The sequence below is a fragment of the Camelus bactrianus genome, chromosome 9, assembly GCF_048773025.1.
Source record: "Camelus bactrianus isolate YW-2024 breed Bactrian camel chromosome 9, ASM4877302v1, whole genome shotgun sequence".
In the NCBI taxonomy this organism is placed as follows: Eukaryota; Metazoa; Chordata; class Mammalia; order Artiodactyla; family Camelidae; genus Camelus; species Camelus bactrianus.
The window spans coordinates 55,043,951-55,061,588 of NC_133547.1; the positions used below are offsets into that span (position 1 = coordinate 55,043,951).

General features: G+C 39.8%; 1 protein-coding gene across 7 annotated transcripts in view; it reads left to right on the plus strand.

Moving 5' to 3' along the window:
• The window catches only part of LOC105079804 (uncharacterized), a 429,087-nt gene that overhangs the window by 109,361 nt on the left and 302,088 nt on the right, over window positions 1–17,638 (plus strand). The window contains exons 4-5 of one of the 7 annotated variants that reach the window (XM_074370391.1): window positions 4,684–4,777; window positions 4,870–9,648. The exons of the other annotated variants lie outside the window; for them this stretch is intronic. Of the exons in view, the coding sequence (XP_074226492.1) occupies window positions 4,684–4,745 (62 nt within the window). The 3' untranslated portion in view covers window positions 4,746–4,777; window positions 4,870–9,648. Of the gene's footprint in view, window positions 1–4,683; window positions 4,778–4,869; window positions 9,649–17,638 lie in introns of those variants that run through there. 7 annotated transcript variants of the gene reach the window in all.

The window sequence follows — 17,638 nt, forward strand, 5'->3', positions numbered from 1 at the left end:
GGAAATTGCAGGCAAAGCATGGTAATTCCTCATGGGTATCTGGTCTTGTAAAGTCTGCCACTGCCTCGGATCCCCCTTTTCCCAATGGAAGCAAAAGCATCCAGAAGAGGGGCTTGCTGTGTCCTGCTGCTGTGGGCAGTGTGTGCCTGCTCCTGGCTTGTTGACCCTGTTTCCAGATACCAGGGACTGATGTCCTCAAGGGAATCCCACACCCAACTGTCATAGCTTCTCATTAAATACGTCCTTTTAATACACTCTACTGACCCACCCACACACACACACACACACACACACACACACACACACACACACACACACACGAGTTTTCCTTTGATAAGCACATTTCCTTTTTACTGAATGGGATGAAAGAGATGAATAGTGATTTTTGTGGATGTGTGGGTAATAGAGATAAAAAAAAACAGAAGAAAAGGAGAGACGGCAAAGAAAGACTAAATTAAAATAAGTGGATGGGAAGCAGCCTCAGTTTCACAAAACGTTTAAGAGCTGAGGGTAAAAATATTAATATTATTATATTATATTATGTTTAGCAGTGGTCCTTTTGTGTTCCCCTAAAATTCATATATTGAAACCCTAATTCCAGTGTGATGGTATTTGGAGTTAGAACCTTTGGGAGGTGATCAGGTCATGAGGGTGGCATCCTCATGAAAGAATTAGTCCCTTGTAAGAAGAGGCCAGAGAGCTGGTTGGTTCTCTTTCCACCACTTGAGGACACAATAAGAAGATGGCCATCTGCCATCCAGGACTCAGGGTCTCAGCAGACACTGGATCTACCACCATCCTGATCTTGGACTTCCATCCTCTAGAATTGTGAGAAATAATTTCTTTTTGTTTAAGCCACCCAGGCTATGATAATCTGTTCTTCAGACTGAACTAAGGCAGAAATATATATATATATATTTTTTCTTTTCTCCAGAAGAACAGTCAAACCTGTTCATCTGTCTGTCCATCTGCCTGTTTGTTCATTTGACCATCCGTCTACTATTCATTCATTCCTTCAAGCAAATGTGCATTGAGGTCAAAAGCAAATAAACATAAAGTTTGCCTATTCACCATTTTTACTTATGAAAGACTGATTTCCTAGATATTACCTGGTAAGTTGTGGATAATCAAGAATCAATAGCTAATGAAGCACATTAATGCAGACAATTCTCCGAAAAGAAAAGATCTAGGTACATTTTAGAAAATATTTGTCTTGAAATGATTTGTTACCTGCCTCCTAACTCCAGAAGGTAGCTTAAAGCTTTTTGTGTGTGTATGATAGAATGGCAGTATAAATAATATTTTGGAAATGCCAAGCACTGCTAAATAGTAATCTAAGCATGGAATTACTGCACAACTTGATGTTTGAGATAGGAAGGATTTGGGATAAAAAAAAATTAGAGTACAAGACATGTCATCCTGGAAGAATCTCACATTGATCATCAACTTGATCATCACCTGATCATCACCAATATATTTCTAACAACACTAGAAACTGACCTTTCCAAGACTCATTGGCAATTCCAGGTGCTAATATAATTGAACTGAGAAGATTGTACATTTCTTTCCATATTAAAGTTAGCTGGCAGTTTCTTGAGAACTCAGCTAAAGTGTCCGCCCTCATCCCTAGCGTGTATTGATTGCTCCATTTCAAAGAATAGATCTTAAAGTGTGGACTGTCTTGTCAAGGATGTGTGCGTACACACACACACACACACATACACACATGGGTGGGAGAGAGAGCTGGGGCAAGGGTCAGAGGGAAGGGGAGGATATAAAAAAACTCTGGATAGTTTCCTTTATGTTGGATTAAAGGTTAGCTGAAATAAGTCCTTCAGGAAACTTTCCATTTTGAAGATATAGTCTTATCTTTTATATCTTGTTAATTGTGAACAAAATCACAGTAGAATAAGCATAGTAAAGCAAAGGGAAATAAAACATAAAGGATTAAAAGAAGACAAAGAGAGGCAAGATAAAGGACAGTTTCGAAAGCAACGTTATTTTTTATTATTTGGTGCAGAAAACTGTGAAGCACATAAAACAATCTAGAGGAAGTGGGAAAGATTTCTTCTCATTACTGGCCTTGAGGCAATTTTTTAAGCTGCCATAAACTGACAAACAGACATGATGGATATCATTATAAAATACACTGAGTTGGAAAAAGGCGCACAGAATGAAATGGTCCACATCAAAAGAAAAAAAAAAGTCCCAGAGTTCTCCGTAGAGTAAATAGCTGCAAGACTGTTAAAGACTGTTAGCACAAAATTAGCCCCAGCCTGGCACGGTTTCTTCTGGAAGACCATCTGATCTTTCCCTATTGCTTACAGCTGGTGATTCCAACATTCATATCAAGACCTATCAAGTAAAATGAAAGCTAGTAGCCCTCATAACATACCTTAACAAACAACAATTATCATCTCCTTCAAATTTGCATCATGAATTTCAGGTATTTCCTGTTGGAGAAGATTTCCCCACTGCGCAAACTCCTTGGGGGTCGGGGTATGTGCACATTAACTCTTTCAGGCCCACAGGGACCAAGGACCGTTAACTTTTGCTTTGACACATAATTGTTCCAAAAGAGTGAGTAGCCATTCCTCCAGCATGTCTTTGAACCCTTTCTGGTCTGAGGCCTCACCGTGGTCCATTAAGGGCCAGCTCTGTAGGAAACCCTCCATTCCAGCTCTAGAGCCCGTTGGGTCGCTGCCAGATGACAGAAAGCCGTGCAGTTATAGTAAAACTGTGACATGATACAGGCACAAACCACCAGCCTTGGGATCCCCAGCTCTGCCCTGGGGATAAACCATCTGGCTCATCTTTTAAGTTACTGTCATTTGAGTTTTCCTGTCTTTATAATGAGTATAACAAAGCCTTCCTTGAATGCTACTGCAAGGGTGAAATAAGTTATCAGCCTTATAATCAGTCATTACTCTGTATGTATTGTCTTTTTAAGCCCCTGGTTAGGGGTTGCAGATAGTAAATAATCCTATATTTTATGGATTTATGAGGCCTTGCTTCCTGCATGCTATCAGGTGAGCAGGAGGATAAGGTGGAATTGCTTCATAACTAAACATCCCCATATGAGGTAATAGCCCACTCATCTCAGAGACTTCATCTCTAGGCCAGAGATGGAATGTCTTAAAGGAGAAGCAAGCACCTGGGATGGCCTGAGGCTCTCCCTCGATGACCCATAATTATCCCTGCTTTGTCCGAGCCTCATTGACCGGGCCCTTGAAACTCTTAGTAAAGCTTGATAATGGTCGCTATTTCTAGGTCTCAGTGTCCTCTAAGTTAAATGGGCCTAATGATACTTCTCTTCTCTCCTCGTTCTCTCGTGGTGGGAATAGTACTGTAGCTTGGTAATTTATAAGCTTTACCCACACAAATAGTTTTATTAAAAGCAAAATTCATAAAATATAGTACAGATAACAAATGTCAAGAAACTCAATCCCTGTGGACTTCCCTGATCTCAGCATTCCAACCCGCATAGCGATTTACTTGTTCCCATCAGATTTTAAACTTCTGCTTTAGGTTGTAACTTCTGGTCTCATGTTATGGCAAAAACATATGAGAGCAGGAAACATGCCCTTTTCATCCACCTTTCATCCTCCTGGTGCCTGGGAAGCGGCCTCATTCCCAGTGGGGCTCTACATATTCTACATGTGGAATGTTTCAGCTGGAATGTTCTCTCTGAAAACGTTGAACACCTCCTCACACTTCACAGAGAGCCTGTTATTGGAGATGCTCTTTAAAGGGAGTTTTTACAGTTGCTAAAACAGTGATGGATACAGACTTGTGGGTTTTTTGTTGTTTTTTTTTTTAGCATTGGCTTTATTTTATATTTTTATTTCTTAATTTCTTGGATTATTGATTTCATAGTTTTTTCCTAATGTAAACATTTAATGCTAAAAATTTCCCTGCCAGGACTGCTTTAGCTGCATCCCACAAATTTATTAGGTATGCTATATTTTTATTTTCATTCAGTTTGAAATATGCGCTAATCTCTGGAGATTTACCCTTTTGCATACGGATCATTTATATCTGTTTTGTTGAATTTCCAAATATTTGTGTATTCTATTATTTTCCTGTTAATTCCTAGGTTAATTCTTTTATGATTGGGGAAGATACTTTTTATGATTTCAGTTCTTTTGTGTTTGTCAGGGTGTGTTTTATGACCCAGGACATGTTATCTTAGTGAACATTCTGTGAATCCTTGAAGGGAAGGCTGCTTCTGCTGTAATTGGTGTTCTATGAACGTAAACTAGATCCAGTTGGTTGATGATGTTCAGTTCTTCTAAATCCTTGCTGATCTGTGAACATTTTTTTTAAAGGAAAAAATCAGTGGATTCAAGATTATCCTGATGACACTGTGTTTTTGCAGTGAGCACAATGCAGTACCCTGGGTCTACCTGTGGGGTGTGTCTTATGTGGGATACTGTCCACTGTTGTGGGGGTGTCGTTAAAGAGGAGAACAGATCGAGAATAGCTATATCAGCTGGTGACAACACAAGACAGTGAGAAACAAAAAACCTGCTGGGAGACCACGGGGAAAGGAATGATTAATTCTGGCGTGAAATGTATTCATGAAGGGAAGGCAGCAGAAATAAAGCATAAATGGAATCGACAGCTAATCTTACACAATAAATAATGTGTATTGATGACTAATCCTTGTGCTGGTCTCTGCAGTGTCCCTGCTCCATCTGTGTGATGTCACCATGGAGACTCAGCATCTGGAGCTTGCAGAATAAGCTGGTGCTCTTTCTTCTGTGAACTCATTTCAGTAGGTGCCCAGTGACCTAATTTCCTTACGTCTTGGCATTTTGCCAGATTTTCTATTCTCTGAAGCTTAAGAGTTAAAGTATTTATCTTTAGGTAGTCAAGCCTGAGTGGATGTGGCAACAGTAGCTCACTTCGTCCTGTTTATAAAACTACAGCAAGAAAGCATTGCCCCCACGGCCAGCTGGAGAGATTGATGAAGACGCTGGGAGCCGGCAGTGGCTGAGGAGCGGGGTCCTTCATCTTCCAACAGCGCCACAGCCTCCTCGGGGTTTCTGCACCTAGTGCAGCAAATGTTCGAGCAGCAGCAGCCCTGTTAGCCTCTCAGGAGAGGCATTTGAATGAACGCTTTGAACCCGAGTAGTATTTTATCTGTAAGGACGGAAGTACATAGTTCACCCTGACATCCTGCGTATTTCAGATTACTATCGATAAGCACTAAGCTGACATTTTGGGGGAGGATAATTTTCCAGAAGCTTAAACTAACATTTCGGATGCTCTTTGTAATAGCTGTGTGAAATTGGTCCAGGTATTACCCTTCTTCTCATAAGATATGGAAGTGATGGCCCCAAAGGAAAAGCCTTGAAAGGAGATGTGTTCGTAGTCACTTCACACAGTTTAAACACTTTCATATCAGAATAGTACGTTTGCATTTCTAAAACCACTTAATAACTGCTAATGTATTTTATATGAGCAGGGTGGCCATTATTGTGTTCCCTTCACGGAGACAGAAATTGAGGACACAGAGGGTGCCTATGATAGGAGAACCTGACAGACCACATATCTTATAATTCCTTTTTCAGCCAGGAAACAGAAGGTGGTGGAATGGATAATTGAGACACACACACACGTTCTCTCTCTCTCTCTCTCTAACACAGATGAGGCAGCTTCTGTAAAGGCAAAGGTCCTACTGGAAAACATTTCCAGGAGACCTTATGGCCAGAGGAAATCTGTCCATGAGACTCTAAAGGTGGTTATGAAAGGAGATGCAATCATGAGACTGTGCTGACATAATAGCATGGCTCACCCGAGAGATGTGGAAGGAAGTTGGAGTCCTAAGCACCTAGAGCAGAGAAAATCATTCCAGGCGTAATGGGAGCAGCTCAGGGTGACCTCGTCTTTTCCAGGGTGGAGCCAGGTGCCTTGGAGTTATTTCTTTGCTGTTTCCTTTCTCTCCGTATACCGGTAGAATAAATTTTACATTTCTTTTGTAATATCCTTTTTTAAGTTACATTGTCCTTAAAAATAACTTTTTTTTTGTATTTAAAAAGTAATTTAAACTCATTGTAGAAAACTTGGAAAGTAAAACAGTAAAAGCCATTATATTTATCACCCTTTCTTTCTCCTGTACTTAGCATTTTGTGCCTGGAACATACAGGTTCTTTAATGAATATTTATTGACTGAATGAAGTGAATTCACAAACCCAGCCAGAGATTCATGTTTGACATTCAGTGTAAAATGAAAATACTTTTGTGTGTTTAGTATGTATACACCTTGCTCTTTGTGTGTATATATACACATTAACTGTTTTGTACATATGGCTATATTACATGGAGTGTGTATTTTCATATACTTGTGTATGTAGATGCACACACACATGAAATGTGCACTCACAGAGGATAACCAGATTTATTTGATACTCACAGTTCACTGTTGAGCACTTTCCACTCCTTTACTCTCTATATTATCCTAGAGGGGTGAGAATGGAGGCTCAGGGAGTTTGAATACGGAGAGCAAGGATGTAGGGGTAATGTGCGATTGACCCAGGGTTTAAATGCAGCTCTATTTACATAAAAGTTTTGAGTTCTTAATTACTGTCCCAAATGTTCTGAATCACCCTTAATAGTAATATATTGCGATCATTTTATCTTATTTAATTTTTCTGTCAAACAGTTTTCTAACGTCTTGGTAAATTTCCATTGCATAAATGGACCAAATCTTACTGGACTATTCTACCACTTGGGACATTCTTGTTTGTTTTCTGTTACATCTGTTAGGTCTCTCAGCACAGGGTCTCTGTCCAGGGGGAAGGGCTCTGAATGCCATTCCTGTGAATTCATAGATTAGGTATTTTGAACAGCTCATCCAGATACACAATAGGATAACTGCCTGTGTTTTTGTTGCTGATATTTTGCCCAAAGACACGAGGATATGTGAAGACAGTGCCAAAGTTGAGTTTAAAAAAAGTGATTATTCCATTGGTTTCTGACAGCTTCAGTGGGAGAAGAATTAAAATCTGAAATTGTTGATGAAGAGAGTGCCTCCCTCTCTCCCGTACCATGTCCAGCCAGTGTCTAATGACACCTTTAGGGTATACTTTGAATCTAAGTAATATCTACTCCTTTGCCATATAATAGGAGACTGAGAGATTCGTTGCAAGGAATTGGTTTCCATGCTTGTGGGGACTGAATAGGCAAGTTGGAGATCTTCAGGGCAAGCCCTGGGGAGAACTGAAGCTGCTGTCCATGAGAGGATCTTTCTTCTTTAGGGAGGCCTTGAGTCCACTCTTAATGCCCTTCAACTGATTAAATATGGCCCACTCAGATTACCCTAGCTAATCTCCTTTACTTAAAGTCAGTAGGTTATGGACTTTAACCTTTCCCTGCATTCGTGTTTGACTGAATACCTGGGAGACTGTAGCCTAGCCAGGTAGACACGCCTGAAAGGTCATCACACCCATCAGCACCTTAGCCTGAGCTGGCATCACCTGTCTCCTGGGTGGTGTTCTGCTAACCCATCTTTCTGATTCTGTGCTTAGACCTCTACCATCCATTCTCCTTTCAACGGACCACAGTATCTTGAAGATATGACATCATTTTCCCCTCAGTTTTCTTCTTGTGGTTTTGCTGTTTCTCGACCGTGCCCATGACACCCTCAGTCGGGCCTTTCACCCTGCTGTCCCCCCGGCATTGTCCTTCTTCAGGTCATCCCATGGCTGACTCCTTTACTTTGCTGAGGTCTCAGCTCAGAGTCACCTCCTTGAAGTCAGGGGGCAGAACTAATATGATGGGTAGGAGCATGGACTCAGGCCACACAGGCTGAATTTGAAATAACTGTGCCGTTTTCTATTGATGCCCTTGGTCGGGTTGCTGAGTCACCCAGCGTGTCTGTCTCCTCAACAATAAAATGAGGAAAATGATAGCACACTTCCCTCCTAAGATTGCTGTGAGGACGAACTGTGCTGGTGTATATAGAGTAAAGGATGGTAACTGTAGCTGGATTCCCAGGCCGCCTTGTCTAAAGCTGTGCCGCATTGCTCGGGCCCCCGTGCCTGCCTTTGTTTAATCTTTATTGCAACACTTTAGCATATTGTCATCTGAGATCATATAAAGTGTTTGTTTTCTCTCCGAGTTCTCACTGAGGACAAGGATTCTGTTCTGTTTATTGTTCTCTCCCCACTGCGTGAAGCACTTCCTGCTACACTGTACACATTCAGTGAGTGTTTCTTGAATGTAAGAATGAATAAATGACTGCCAAATGGGTGCTCTTAATTATAGGCAAACTTTATCACTTCTTTTTTCCTGTTTAAGCAGCTGTATTACTTCCATTTTACCTAGCATCTCTGATACACCCTTTAGAAACTAGCCTTCTGCTCAGTGATGGCGGCTTCTGATCACCGGCCATCAGGAACCCTCAGGTTCCCACAGGTGTTGTGCTGGTTTTGCTTTTTGCATTTACACAGTTACTCACCAGACCATATACTCCAGCCCGGCTCCCTGCAATGGATGTCTGCCTTCCTCTTTTCTAAAACATGATTTAGAATTCTTCCAACGTCTTCTAAACAGGAACCTTTGTCAAAGCCTTTTCCAATCAGGACTGTGTTACTCTGTTTATTATTGTTCTGGGTTCTTTATTTTTTAATTTAATTTAATTTTTTTGTCACTGGAGGTACTGGGAATTGAACCTAGGACCTGGTGCATGTTAAGCATGTGCTCTACACTGAGCTCTGCCCCCACCTCCTGGGTTCTTTACTTTAAAATTTGGTACTTTGGGTCTTTTAAGAACTTCTGTGTTATTTAATTGCTTCCCCCCTCCTTTCTTTTTGTAATTTACGTAGAGGAAGCATTTTGAGAATGATGTCAGTGTTTCTTGCACATGGTATGCTGCTGCTCCTTGGATCATAAATTCTCCCTAAATGCTCCTCCATAGACTTGGCTCAAGTCCCTGACCTTCCATGTCCTGCCTGCTCTGTGACTTCGAGCTGTGTGACTTGAGATACTCTAAAGCACAGTTGTAGAAGAAAAAAACCTAAATCTTACATGCCGTTTAGCTCTCATCTGTCCATAAGTTTGAGTCTTCCCTTTATCAGGTGAATTTGTAAGTAATTACAGAGTCACACAGACAATGATCTGTGTTATTTTTATCTTGTAGAATTTTTCTTATGATTGATCATCCACAATTTTTGGATGATACTTTGTGAGAGTAAAATAACAATTTAAAATAGTTAAATTCTAAGTTATTTTCTTAGTTTCTCTTGCTGGTTCACTATTAGTGTACAGAAGTGCAACAGATTTCTGTATGTTGATTTTGTATCTAAATTTAGTAATACGTAAATAGTTAAACTTACCTAACATGTTTATTAACTGACAAATTTGGGTCATTTTATTGGTGGATCTGTAGTATACTTTTATTCCAAACTACCTCCTTAAAACAGTTTGTAGAACTTTAGAAATAATATATTTATATACATTAAACAAAAAAACCCTCTTATGTTGATTATCTGCACATTAAAAAAAAGGTAAGCAGGATAGTGTTTCTTGGTTCATATTCGTGTATTTCAGTCTGTTTCTTAGCTCTGCCTTTATCTTATGATGTGTACTGATTTCTTGATTTTAAAATTTAATTTTTAAAAATAAAAATGCTTACTTTCTTCTTTAAAATTGCATTTGGTGTTTTAATAAATATGAAAGTATTTGCACATTTAAATGACTCTTTCCATAAGCTGTCATATTTTTAAATCTGAGAATAAACTGTAAGTGCTTAGTCATCAGGGAAAATCAGAAAAATTCTGCTAAGTGGAGAATATCCTCGTCTGTTTGTTTCACATTGAGACATATAAATATTTCAGCCTGAGTATTTTGATAGGCACTGGCTTTTTGTCTGCATATAAGGTACTCTTCTTTGTCAGATATGTTTACAAGCAAAACTTGTCAACAAGTTGTGTCCATTGATGATGATTTTGACTGTTTCATCAAATTTAGATGTTTCCCCCAATTGCAGCCTTTCCCAGTATAGTTCCAAGGTAGAGTATAATATTTATCCAGTTATAAAGAGGAACTTAAGGTATTCTAAAACACTGTTTCAGAAGTACAAAGCTAAATTTTATATGCCAATTTAGCTCTTATCTGTAAGTTTCGGTCTTCCCTTTATTCTGTGAGAGTAAATATCATTATCATTCTCTTTGCAGACTTTATTTCAATAATACCAAGTTCCTGAAAGTTTCTAAAGCTTCCAAAGCTGCAGCTTGTTAGGTTGCCAATTTGATGCGACATATTTGACACATTTAAGTACATTAATGAAGTGGCTAATATGAAATGTGATAAATGCCAGATTTAAATACATTTCTAATCTATAGATTTCTTAACTTATTAAGAAATGGCTTTTCTCAAGATGCTGGGGTACACTAACAGTTTATGAGAGTTATCACTACGAAGTCAAGTTACATTTTCTTCAAAATAGAATTTTACTGAATTTATAATAGCAGCTACAGTGACAATGGATGTTTTACCTTCTACCAGATACACTCCCCAAAGCTTAAATTTGATTCCAATAACTGGAGGGAAAAATAGAACACTTACTGAAACGTATTAACAAATAACTTTGTATTTAAAATATGTGATGGTCCTGATATAAAATGGCCTCATTTAACTTGTGAGCTATTGCTGTTGTTGATTTTCTCTTTCTTATTATTTTACAAATGGAGCTAACATAGTAAAGCAACCATTTAATTTTTTATATGTACAGAAAATATTTAGAATCAAGCAAAATTAATTTAGGAGGACAATCCCTTGATCTAAATGAAAACGTGAGTACTTTGCAGCTGAATGAGGATTGGTGGTTTGGGGCACTATCCTCAAAACAGCCACCGACCTTGAAGTGGATGCTGGTGTTTCTTCAGCAAATCTGTGTCTTCTGGTTTTCCTGTGGATGGTGAGATCTCGACACTGTGTAAGTTTGACATCAAACCTCATGATTTTTCAAATGTAACGTGCATTTTAGAGCTCATTGGTGCCAAAGGTTTATTTCAAAACAAAACAAAAAGGCATATGTAAATGAAATTAGACTCACACACAACAAATGACAGAGCCTCTGTGGAAGGGTGTCAGACTGTTATATCTTCACCCACTTCCTTCATGTACCCTGACTTGTAATTGCCTAACCTGTAACGTCCATGCTCCCCCCTGCCCGCATCTACCTAGCGGCTTTGTGTTCCCATAAGCAGCACTGCAAACCACCACCAAGGGACCAGCAGGAGCTAGTGTCCTGCTCTCTTCCTGCCACTGCTCAAGACCCGATGGAATCACTGTCCCCAACTGCCCCTGTCATGGAGCAACTAATTTTATCAGCCAGTGCCCTGCACGCTGTCCTTGAGAGGGAGGTGTTAATTACCTTGTGTCTGTAAAGTGCTTGGAAAAGAGAGCAAGGTCACAGCCAGTTCCTTGCAAATTTGACCACATGTTTCAGTAAGCCCTCTATTTTTCTGCACCTGTGACTCAGACATTTCGTTCGCAGGCTCTGGCAGAAGCTGAAAGGACACAGCGCAGCTCTACCAAATCCAGCTTAGTGCATGTGGGTGCACGTATTAAAATAATAGCCTATTAAAATACAAAAAATCCAGGACAAATGCCAAGCCAGGCAGGATGAAACCATATGCTGGGAGAGCAGGGATAATCTGGGTCACATAACTACTCTCTGTATGAGGATAAAACTGTCTGTAAGAAAACTCTATATTGAACTATAAATTAATTGCCTATAAACAATGGTAGCTACTATGATTTTGGCCTCAGTAGAAGCTCACATTTAGAGAATCATCTATTTCCCTAATTGAGGTAGAATTATTATTTTCAGTAAAGGGCCAAGTAATTTAAATATTTTATACCTTTCACTTATTCATTTATTCCACAGAAGCATCAAGTATTTTCTTCACAAAAACACTAGATTTTCTGCACAGATAAGCAAAAAAAAAAAAAAAAAAAAGGCTATCCTCAAGACTACTTTTTTTTTTTTGACATTTTGAGATTGTCTGATGCCTGGGTTGAAAAAGATGAAATTTCTCTTCAGAAAAATATGCCCATAGACTTGTGTTTCCACGATAATTGCAAGATATCTGATTCCACACACCCAGGTTGGGTGTCTTTGTTTCGGGTCTAAATTTATATGCATGTATGAAGATGAAGACCATGCAAGGCAGTATGTGAAAGCAGCTGTAATAGTCAGGATTCGCTGGAGAAACAGAACCAATAGGAGATAGATAGACAGACAGGTAGGGAATGAGAATATGAGAATTATTGGCTCCTGCAGTGTGGTGGCCGGAAGGTCCCACAGTCTCTGCCCTCTGCAGGCTGGAGATCTGGGGAAGCCGGTGGTGTAACAGCTATAATTCAGTCTGAGTCTGAACGCCTGAGGACCAGGGGAGCTGATGTCCAAAGGCAGGAGAAGGAGGACATCCCAGCTCCAAAAGAGAGAGAACTTGCCCTTTCTTCCCCTTCTTGTTCCATTCAGGCCCTCAGTGGGTTGGATGGTGTCCACCCGCATTGATGAGGGTGGGTCTCTGTCCCAGGTCTATGGACTCCAGTGCTTGTCCCATCCAGAGACACCCTCACGGGTACAGCCAGAATTAATGTTTTACCAGGTCTCGGCATCCCTTAGCTCAGTCAAGGTGACACATAAAATGAATCTTTGCAGTTTAGTAGGTCAAAAATGGTATGGCCAGAATATTCTTCCTTTTTGTGTGTGTGTAATTTTTTTGTTTTTGTTTTTTGGGGGAGGTAATTAGGTTTATTTATTTATTGTCATTATTTTTCATTTAATGGAGGTAGTGGGGACTGACCCATGACCTCATGCATGCTAAGCATGCCCTCTACCACTGAGCTATACCCTCCCCCGCCTTATTTTGTTTTTATTAAAGGATAGGTCTGTGTGAACGGTAAAGCCAAGAGCCTTTGAGGCCAGTGTGAGACAAAGACCGCTCCCTCGATCACCTGGTTAAAGTGCTCTCGGCCAGTTTTCTCCACCATGAGGTTACTATTCTTCCCCGTTCCCTAATCCGCTGGTTAGAAGCAGTTTGCTAAGTCCAGCCCGTAGCCACAGGGAATACGATCAAGGTATACCTCCCGGGCGGAGGAGCATCAGAGATTTTGTGGATTTAAGTTAGAGCCACTCCAATAATTAGTAAGTGTTTTGTTGGAGATGCTTGGAGGCCACGCATGCACTGTTTCTCCTGAAAGTTCTGCCCACGAATGTGAGCGTTTTCCCGTGGCTTTCTGCCTGCAGCAGTGACTGCTGTGGTGTTCAAACGGTGATTTTCTGTATCCTTTGTTCCTTCTGCATCTGTTACCCAGACTTCTTCTGTGAGGAAGATTGTCTGTTTTCCCTCATTTATTTATTTATTCAGTCATTTATGAATATCAGTACAGACTCATGGAGATTGATTACTTGTGTTTCAGTCCAGTAATATCAATATTTACTGCTAAAGTTGTTCCAGCTTTGGCCATGGTGGGCTGTCTCAGGTGACTCTTCTTTGTGATAGGCCTCTGTTCTTTTTTTTTTTTTTTTTTCTTGTTTTGTTCCATCTAAGCATTGCCTTGTTTCCTGGCACTATGAGACATTCCAGGCTCATTATATGTATTTCCTGACCCAGTTCAAAATCAGTCATCTCTCCAAAGAGCCCTGAATCCTTTTATTGGAAAATGGTATTTTTAAGATCTGGGCACCAGGTGTGTTCATTGTTGCTACCGGGGCATCACTGATTCCAGGCTCACTCAGGAACAGACCAGGAAACCAGTGTTTGTATTCTAACCCATGTGTACATACACACCTATTTTTATGTTGGTGTCCATCTGTAAACATGAGTTTATGTTTATTCCTATGCTCTAATCCACATTCTGGCCTTTCCCCTTTGCTTTTTGATAACTTCTTCCTGGAGTAGTGAGAAACCTGACTCCCACCATATACAAATTATTTACTCGTTTAATCCTAGGATGCATATAAATTAGTTTCAGAATTGCTAGCCTGTATTCCTGTGAGGAACAAAATTTACCCATTGGAGTACAGTGTTTGCGTGCAGTTCCTTTTGTCTTTAATCTTCAGTATCCAGTCAGAGCACTGTTTTCCAAAGTTATGTAGGTCAGCTCATTCCCCCCCACCCCTGTCTCCAGTGGGGATATGCCATACATTTGTAATGCACTGTATTCACTTTCTGTTGCTGTGTTAATTTACCATTGCCTAGTTGCTGAAAAAGAATATGACTCTATTAGCTCACATTTGGAGAGGTCAGAAGTCCAGATCAGCTTCTCCAGGCTCTTTGCTTAAGGTCTTCCAATCAGACATCAGGATGCTGGGGTCCTGTCTGGAAGCTCAATGGGTGAACCTGCTTCCAGGCTTATTCTGGTTCTTGGCAGATGCCAGTTCCTTCCAGCTGCAAGACTGGAGTCTTCATTTCCTTGCTGGCTGTTGGCCAGGGCCACTCTCAGCTCCTAGAAATTACTTTCTGGTCCTTGGATGTATAGCTCCCTGAAACTTCAAAGCCAGCAGTGACCCATTGCTTCAGAGTCAGCACTGAATCCCTCTTCTGCCTAGAATCTCACTTCTGTTACCAGCTGGAGAAAATTCTCCTTTTGAACTGTTCGTGTGATTAGCTTAGATCCATCTGGAAAATCTGTCTTTTGATTAACTGAAATTCAATTGATTAGTAATTTTAAATATATCTGAAAAATCCCATTTGACACGTAACATAACGTAGTCATGGGTGTGAGACTGCATCATGTTCACAGTCCAGGGATTAGGGTAGGAAATCCGGGGGCTGTTTTAGAATTCTGCTTACTCTGTGTAGTTCGATTCATTTGTCACCATCTACATGCCATTTTGGGGTCCCCTGATATCCAGATTGATTTTTTTTTTAAAGTTTGGGAGATGTTGGATATGTCTCCTTCCTTGATTGTGGTGACGGTATCATGGGTGTTTGCGTATGGCCAGACCCGTCAAGTTGTACACACTAAATAAGTGCAGTTCTGTGTATATCAATTATGTATCAGTAAAGCTGTAAAAAAAAATGTTTGCATAGGGTTAAGTTCATTCTTGGTGGTGTAGAGATGTATAAGGTTATATATCTACCGACAAAGTAGCATACAGAACAGTTTCATCACCTTAGCTAAAATCCCCACTTTGTAGACAGACATCCCTCCATCCCACAACCAACCCATGGCAACCATAGATCTGAATCTGTTTACCTTCTTAGAGTTCGGGTTTTTTAGAATGTCACATGAATGGTTTCATACAGTATGTAGCCTTTTGGGTTTGGTTTCTTTCATGTAGCAAAATGCATTTAAGATTCATCCATGTTGCATGGATCGAATCCCTTCCTTTTTTTGTAGCTCAATAGTATCCCTTCTATGGATGTACCAAGCCTATACCTTTAACTAAAGTGTGAATGTAACATGATAGTGCTTGCTAGAATAACAAGATTCACTTAACAATATTGTCTGTAGCAACAAAGGAGCTCAACTTTGACTTTTTTTGGAAGTAAACTTTCATAAATGGCTTTTGTAAGTAATAAGGGATACACATTCACACACAGTATGACTGACTTATATGTCAGCTTGGCTTCTTTATCAGATTGACTTCTATAAAATATACATGAGCCATACTGACACCTCCAACTGGGCTTAAAGGGAGTAGTAGAGTATCTCTAGCCTGGAAGATGAGAAAGCCATTTTTGAATCCTGTCTGCATAAAGCCTTCTACAGCCAGCCTCGTTTATTTCCTAAATGTCAGTAGTGATACCAACTTTTTCGATGGTTGAGGCTCAGTAAAAATTCCAAATATTTACTTAATGGCTATACAACAGAGAGTGTTTTATAACCTTTAGGCAATGCCTGCAAAGAATATCACTAAAAAATTGTGAAGTCTTCGAAGAGAAGAAAATAATTTTAAAAACAAGTAATTAATTAAACCTTTGTGATCATATTTTCCTGCAGCTTTAAAATTACAAATCAGATCCTTTAATTATAGTAATTTAAGAAACATACTGTAAAAGGTGAAATATTTTCCATGAAAAAGATTGAAAACACGAGAAAATTTAGACTTACTGGAAATGAATAATTTATATATAATTTATTTAAATAAAAATACTCCTTGTCCCAAACTCGTCTTGTCTTCATACAAGTGAATTAATAAAATAATGCATCTTATGCAGCTGTTTCACTCAAATATATTGCCAAACCAAACATGTCACTTAAATATGATTCTTTCAGACCCTGTGTGTATTTTTAAAATGTATGTATATAAATATTAAAAAGGAAAAAATTAAAATCACATAACAGAATATTACTTTAGTGGAACTATCTTATGGATTTGAATGTAATGCTTTTCATTACAATAATTTTAAAACATTTGCATTATGCATGGGTTGAAAAAGTGTTTAGAAAAATAATTTTGTAGAATAGAATGTAAATATGAATTTTAAAGCAATATTCTGATCGAGGGCAAAATAATTTTCAGAAAAGAAAAAGATTTCCTTCCCTAAGAAACTTACTATTATAATCATACCACAGATGTTAGTCAGTAGGCATGGAGCACACTTAGGTGAAGGCATTTGGTAATGCATTAAGTTGATAGCTAGGTTTGTATCAGCTCTTTCTGTTCCTAGTGAGATTCAACTTTTACTGAAATTCACTTTCTCTTTTAGGGAGAGAAAAGACTAGCTATTTCCCCCACCACACATACACAGAAACACCACCTGTATGAAGTTAATGCTTCATGGAGTCAGTGAGTCACAAATTGTACTGTGTACTTACTGCAACTCCCTACTCCCAGTGGGAATGTGGAAATATTCACCTCTTTTTATAGATACTGCAGTAATTGTTACAGATTGGATGTACTTGGAATTATAACTGCTTCTCTATTTGCTTTATTGAGGAATGCAACACTCACTTTAAACCTCACTCTCTTTTTGAGAGAAGTGAAAAACCACCTAAAAGACAACCAGCCCAAATCCCTGCAATTTTCAGTGGAAACCATGGGATTCCCTACTCTCTCTCCAGAGGACTTTTCTGGCTCTTCTTGGTTGGCTCACCTAAACAGGAACACCAATGACATCCAGTTCTTTCATCTTTAAAATAAAAGAGTTTCCTTCGTAGGCTAGAGTTTCTCCACGCTGCTTATATGCAATTTATCTTGGGAACTGAAATCCGAGCATAAGAGTAACAGAAAGGGGGCTAAAAACAAGGATGGGCCAGTTGTCTGAGTTGACTACCACTTTATGGAGAGCTGTTTGTTTCAAATGTGCCTCAGCATTTGCATCCAAGGGGTGGGTTCGGAAACGTTTGTCTGTAGGCTCTCATCCCCACTGGTCAGTGTCTTCCTGGGGGTGGGGATTAACCACCCCTTCATCCGGATATTAGGTTGTGGCGCTATGAGGAACAAGCTGATCTTTAAAGGTGTCCCAGATGGCTGGAGCCCAGGAGGAAAGTGAAAAATGAGTAGGGCATGGTGCTGCCAGATGACATCTGTAGGAAGCCGTTGTCTAGCAAGCAGGTGCTGGTGTGAGATGAGCAGAGAGGCCATGAGGTAGTGCCCTGGAGGTCGTCTGGGGAAACCTCAAACCGGAGAACCCTCTGAAGGACTGATTACAACAGATGGTTGGGT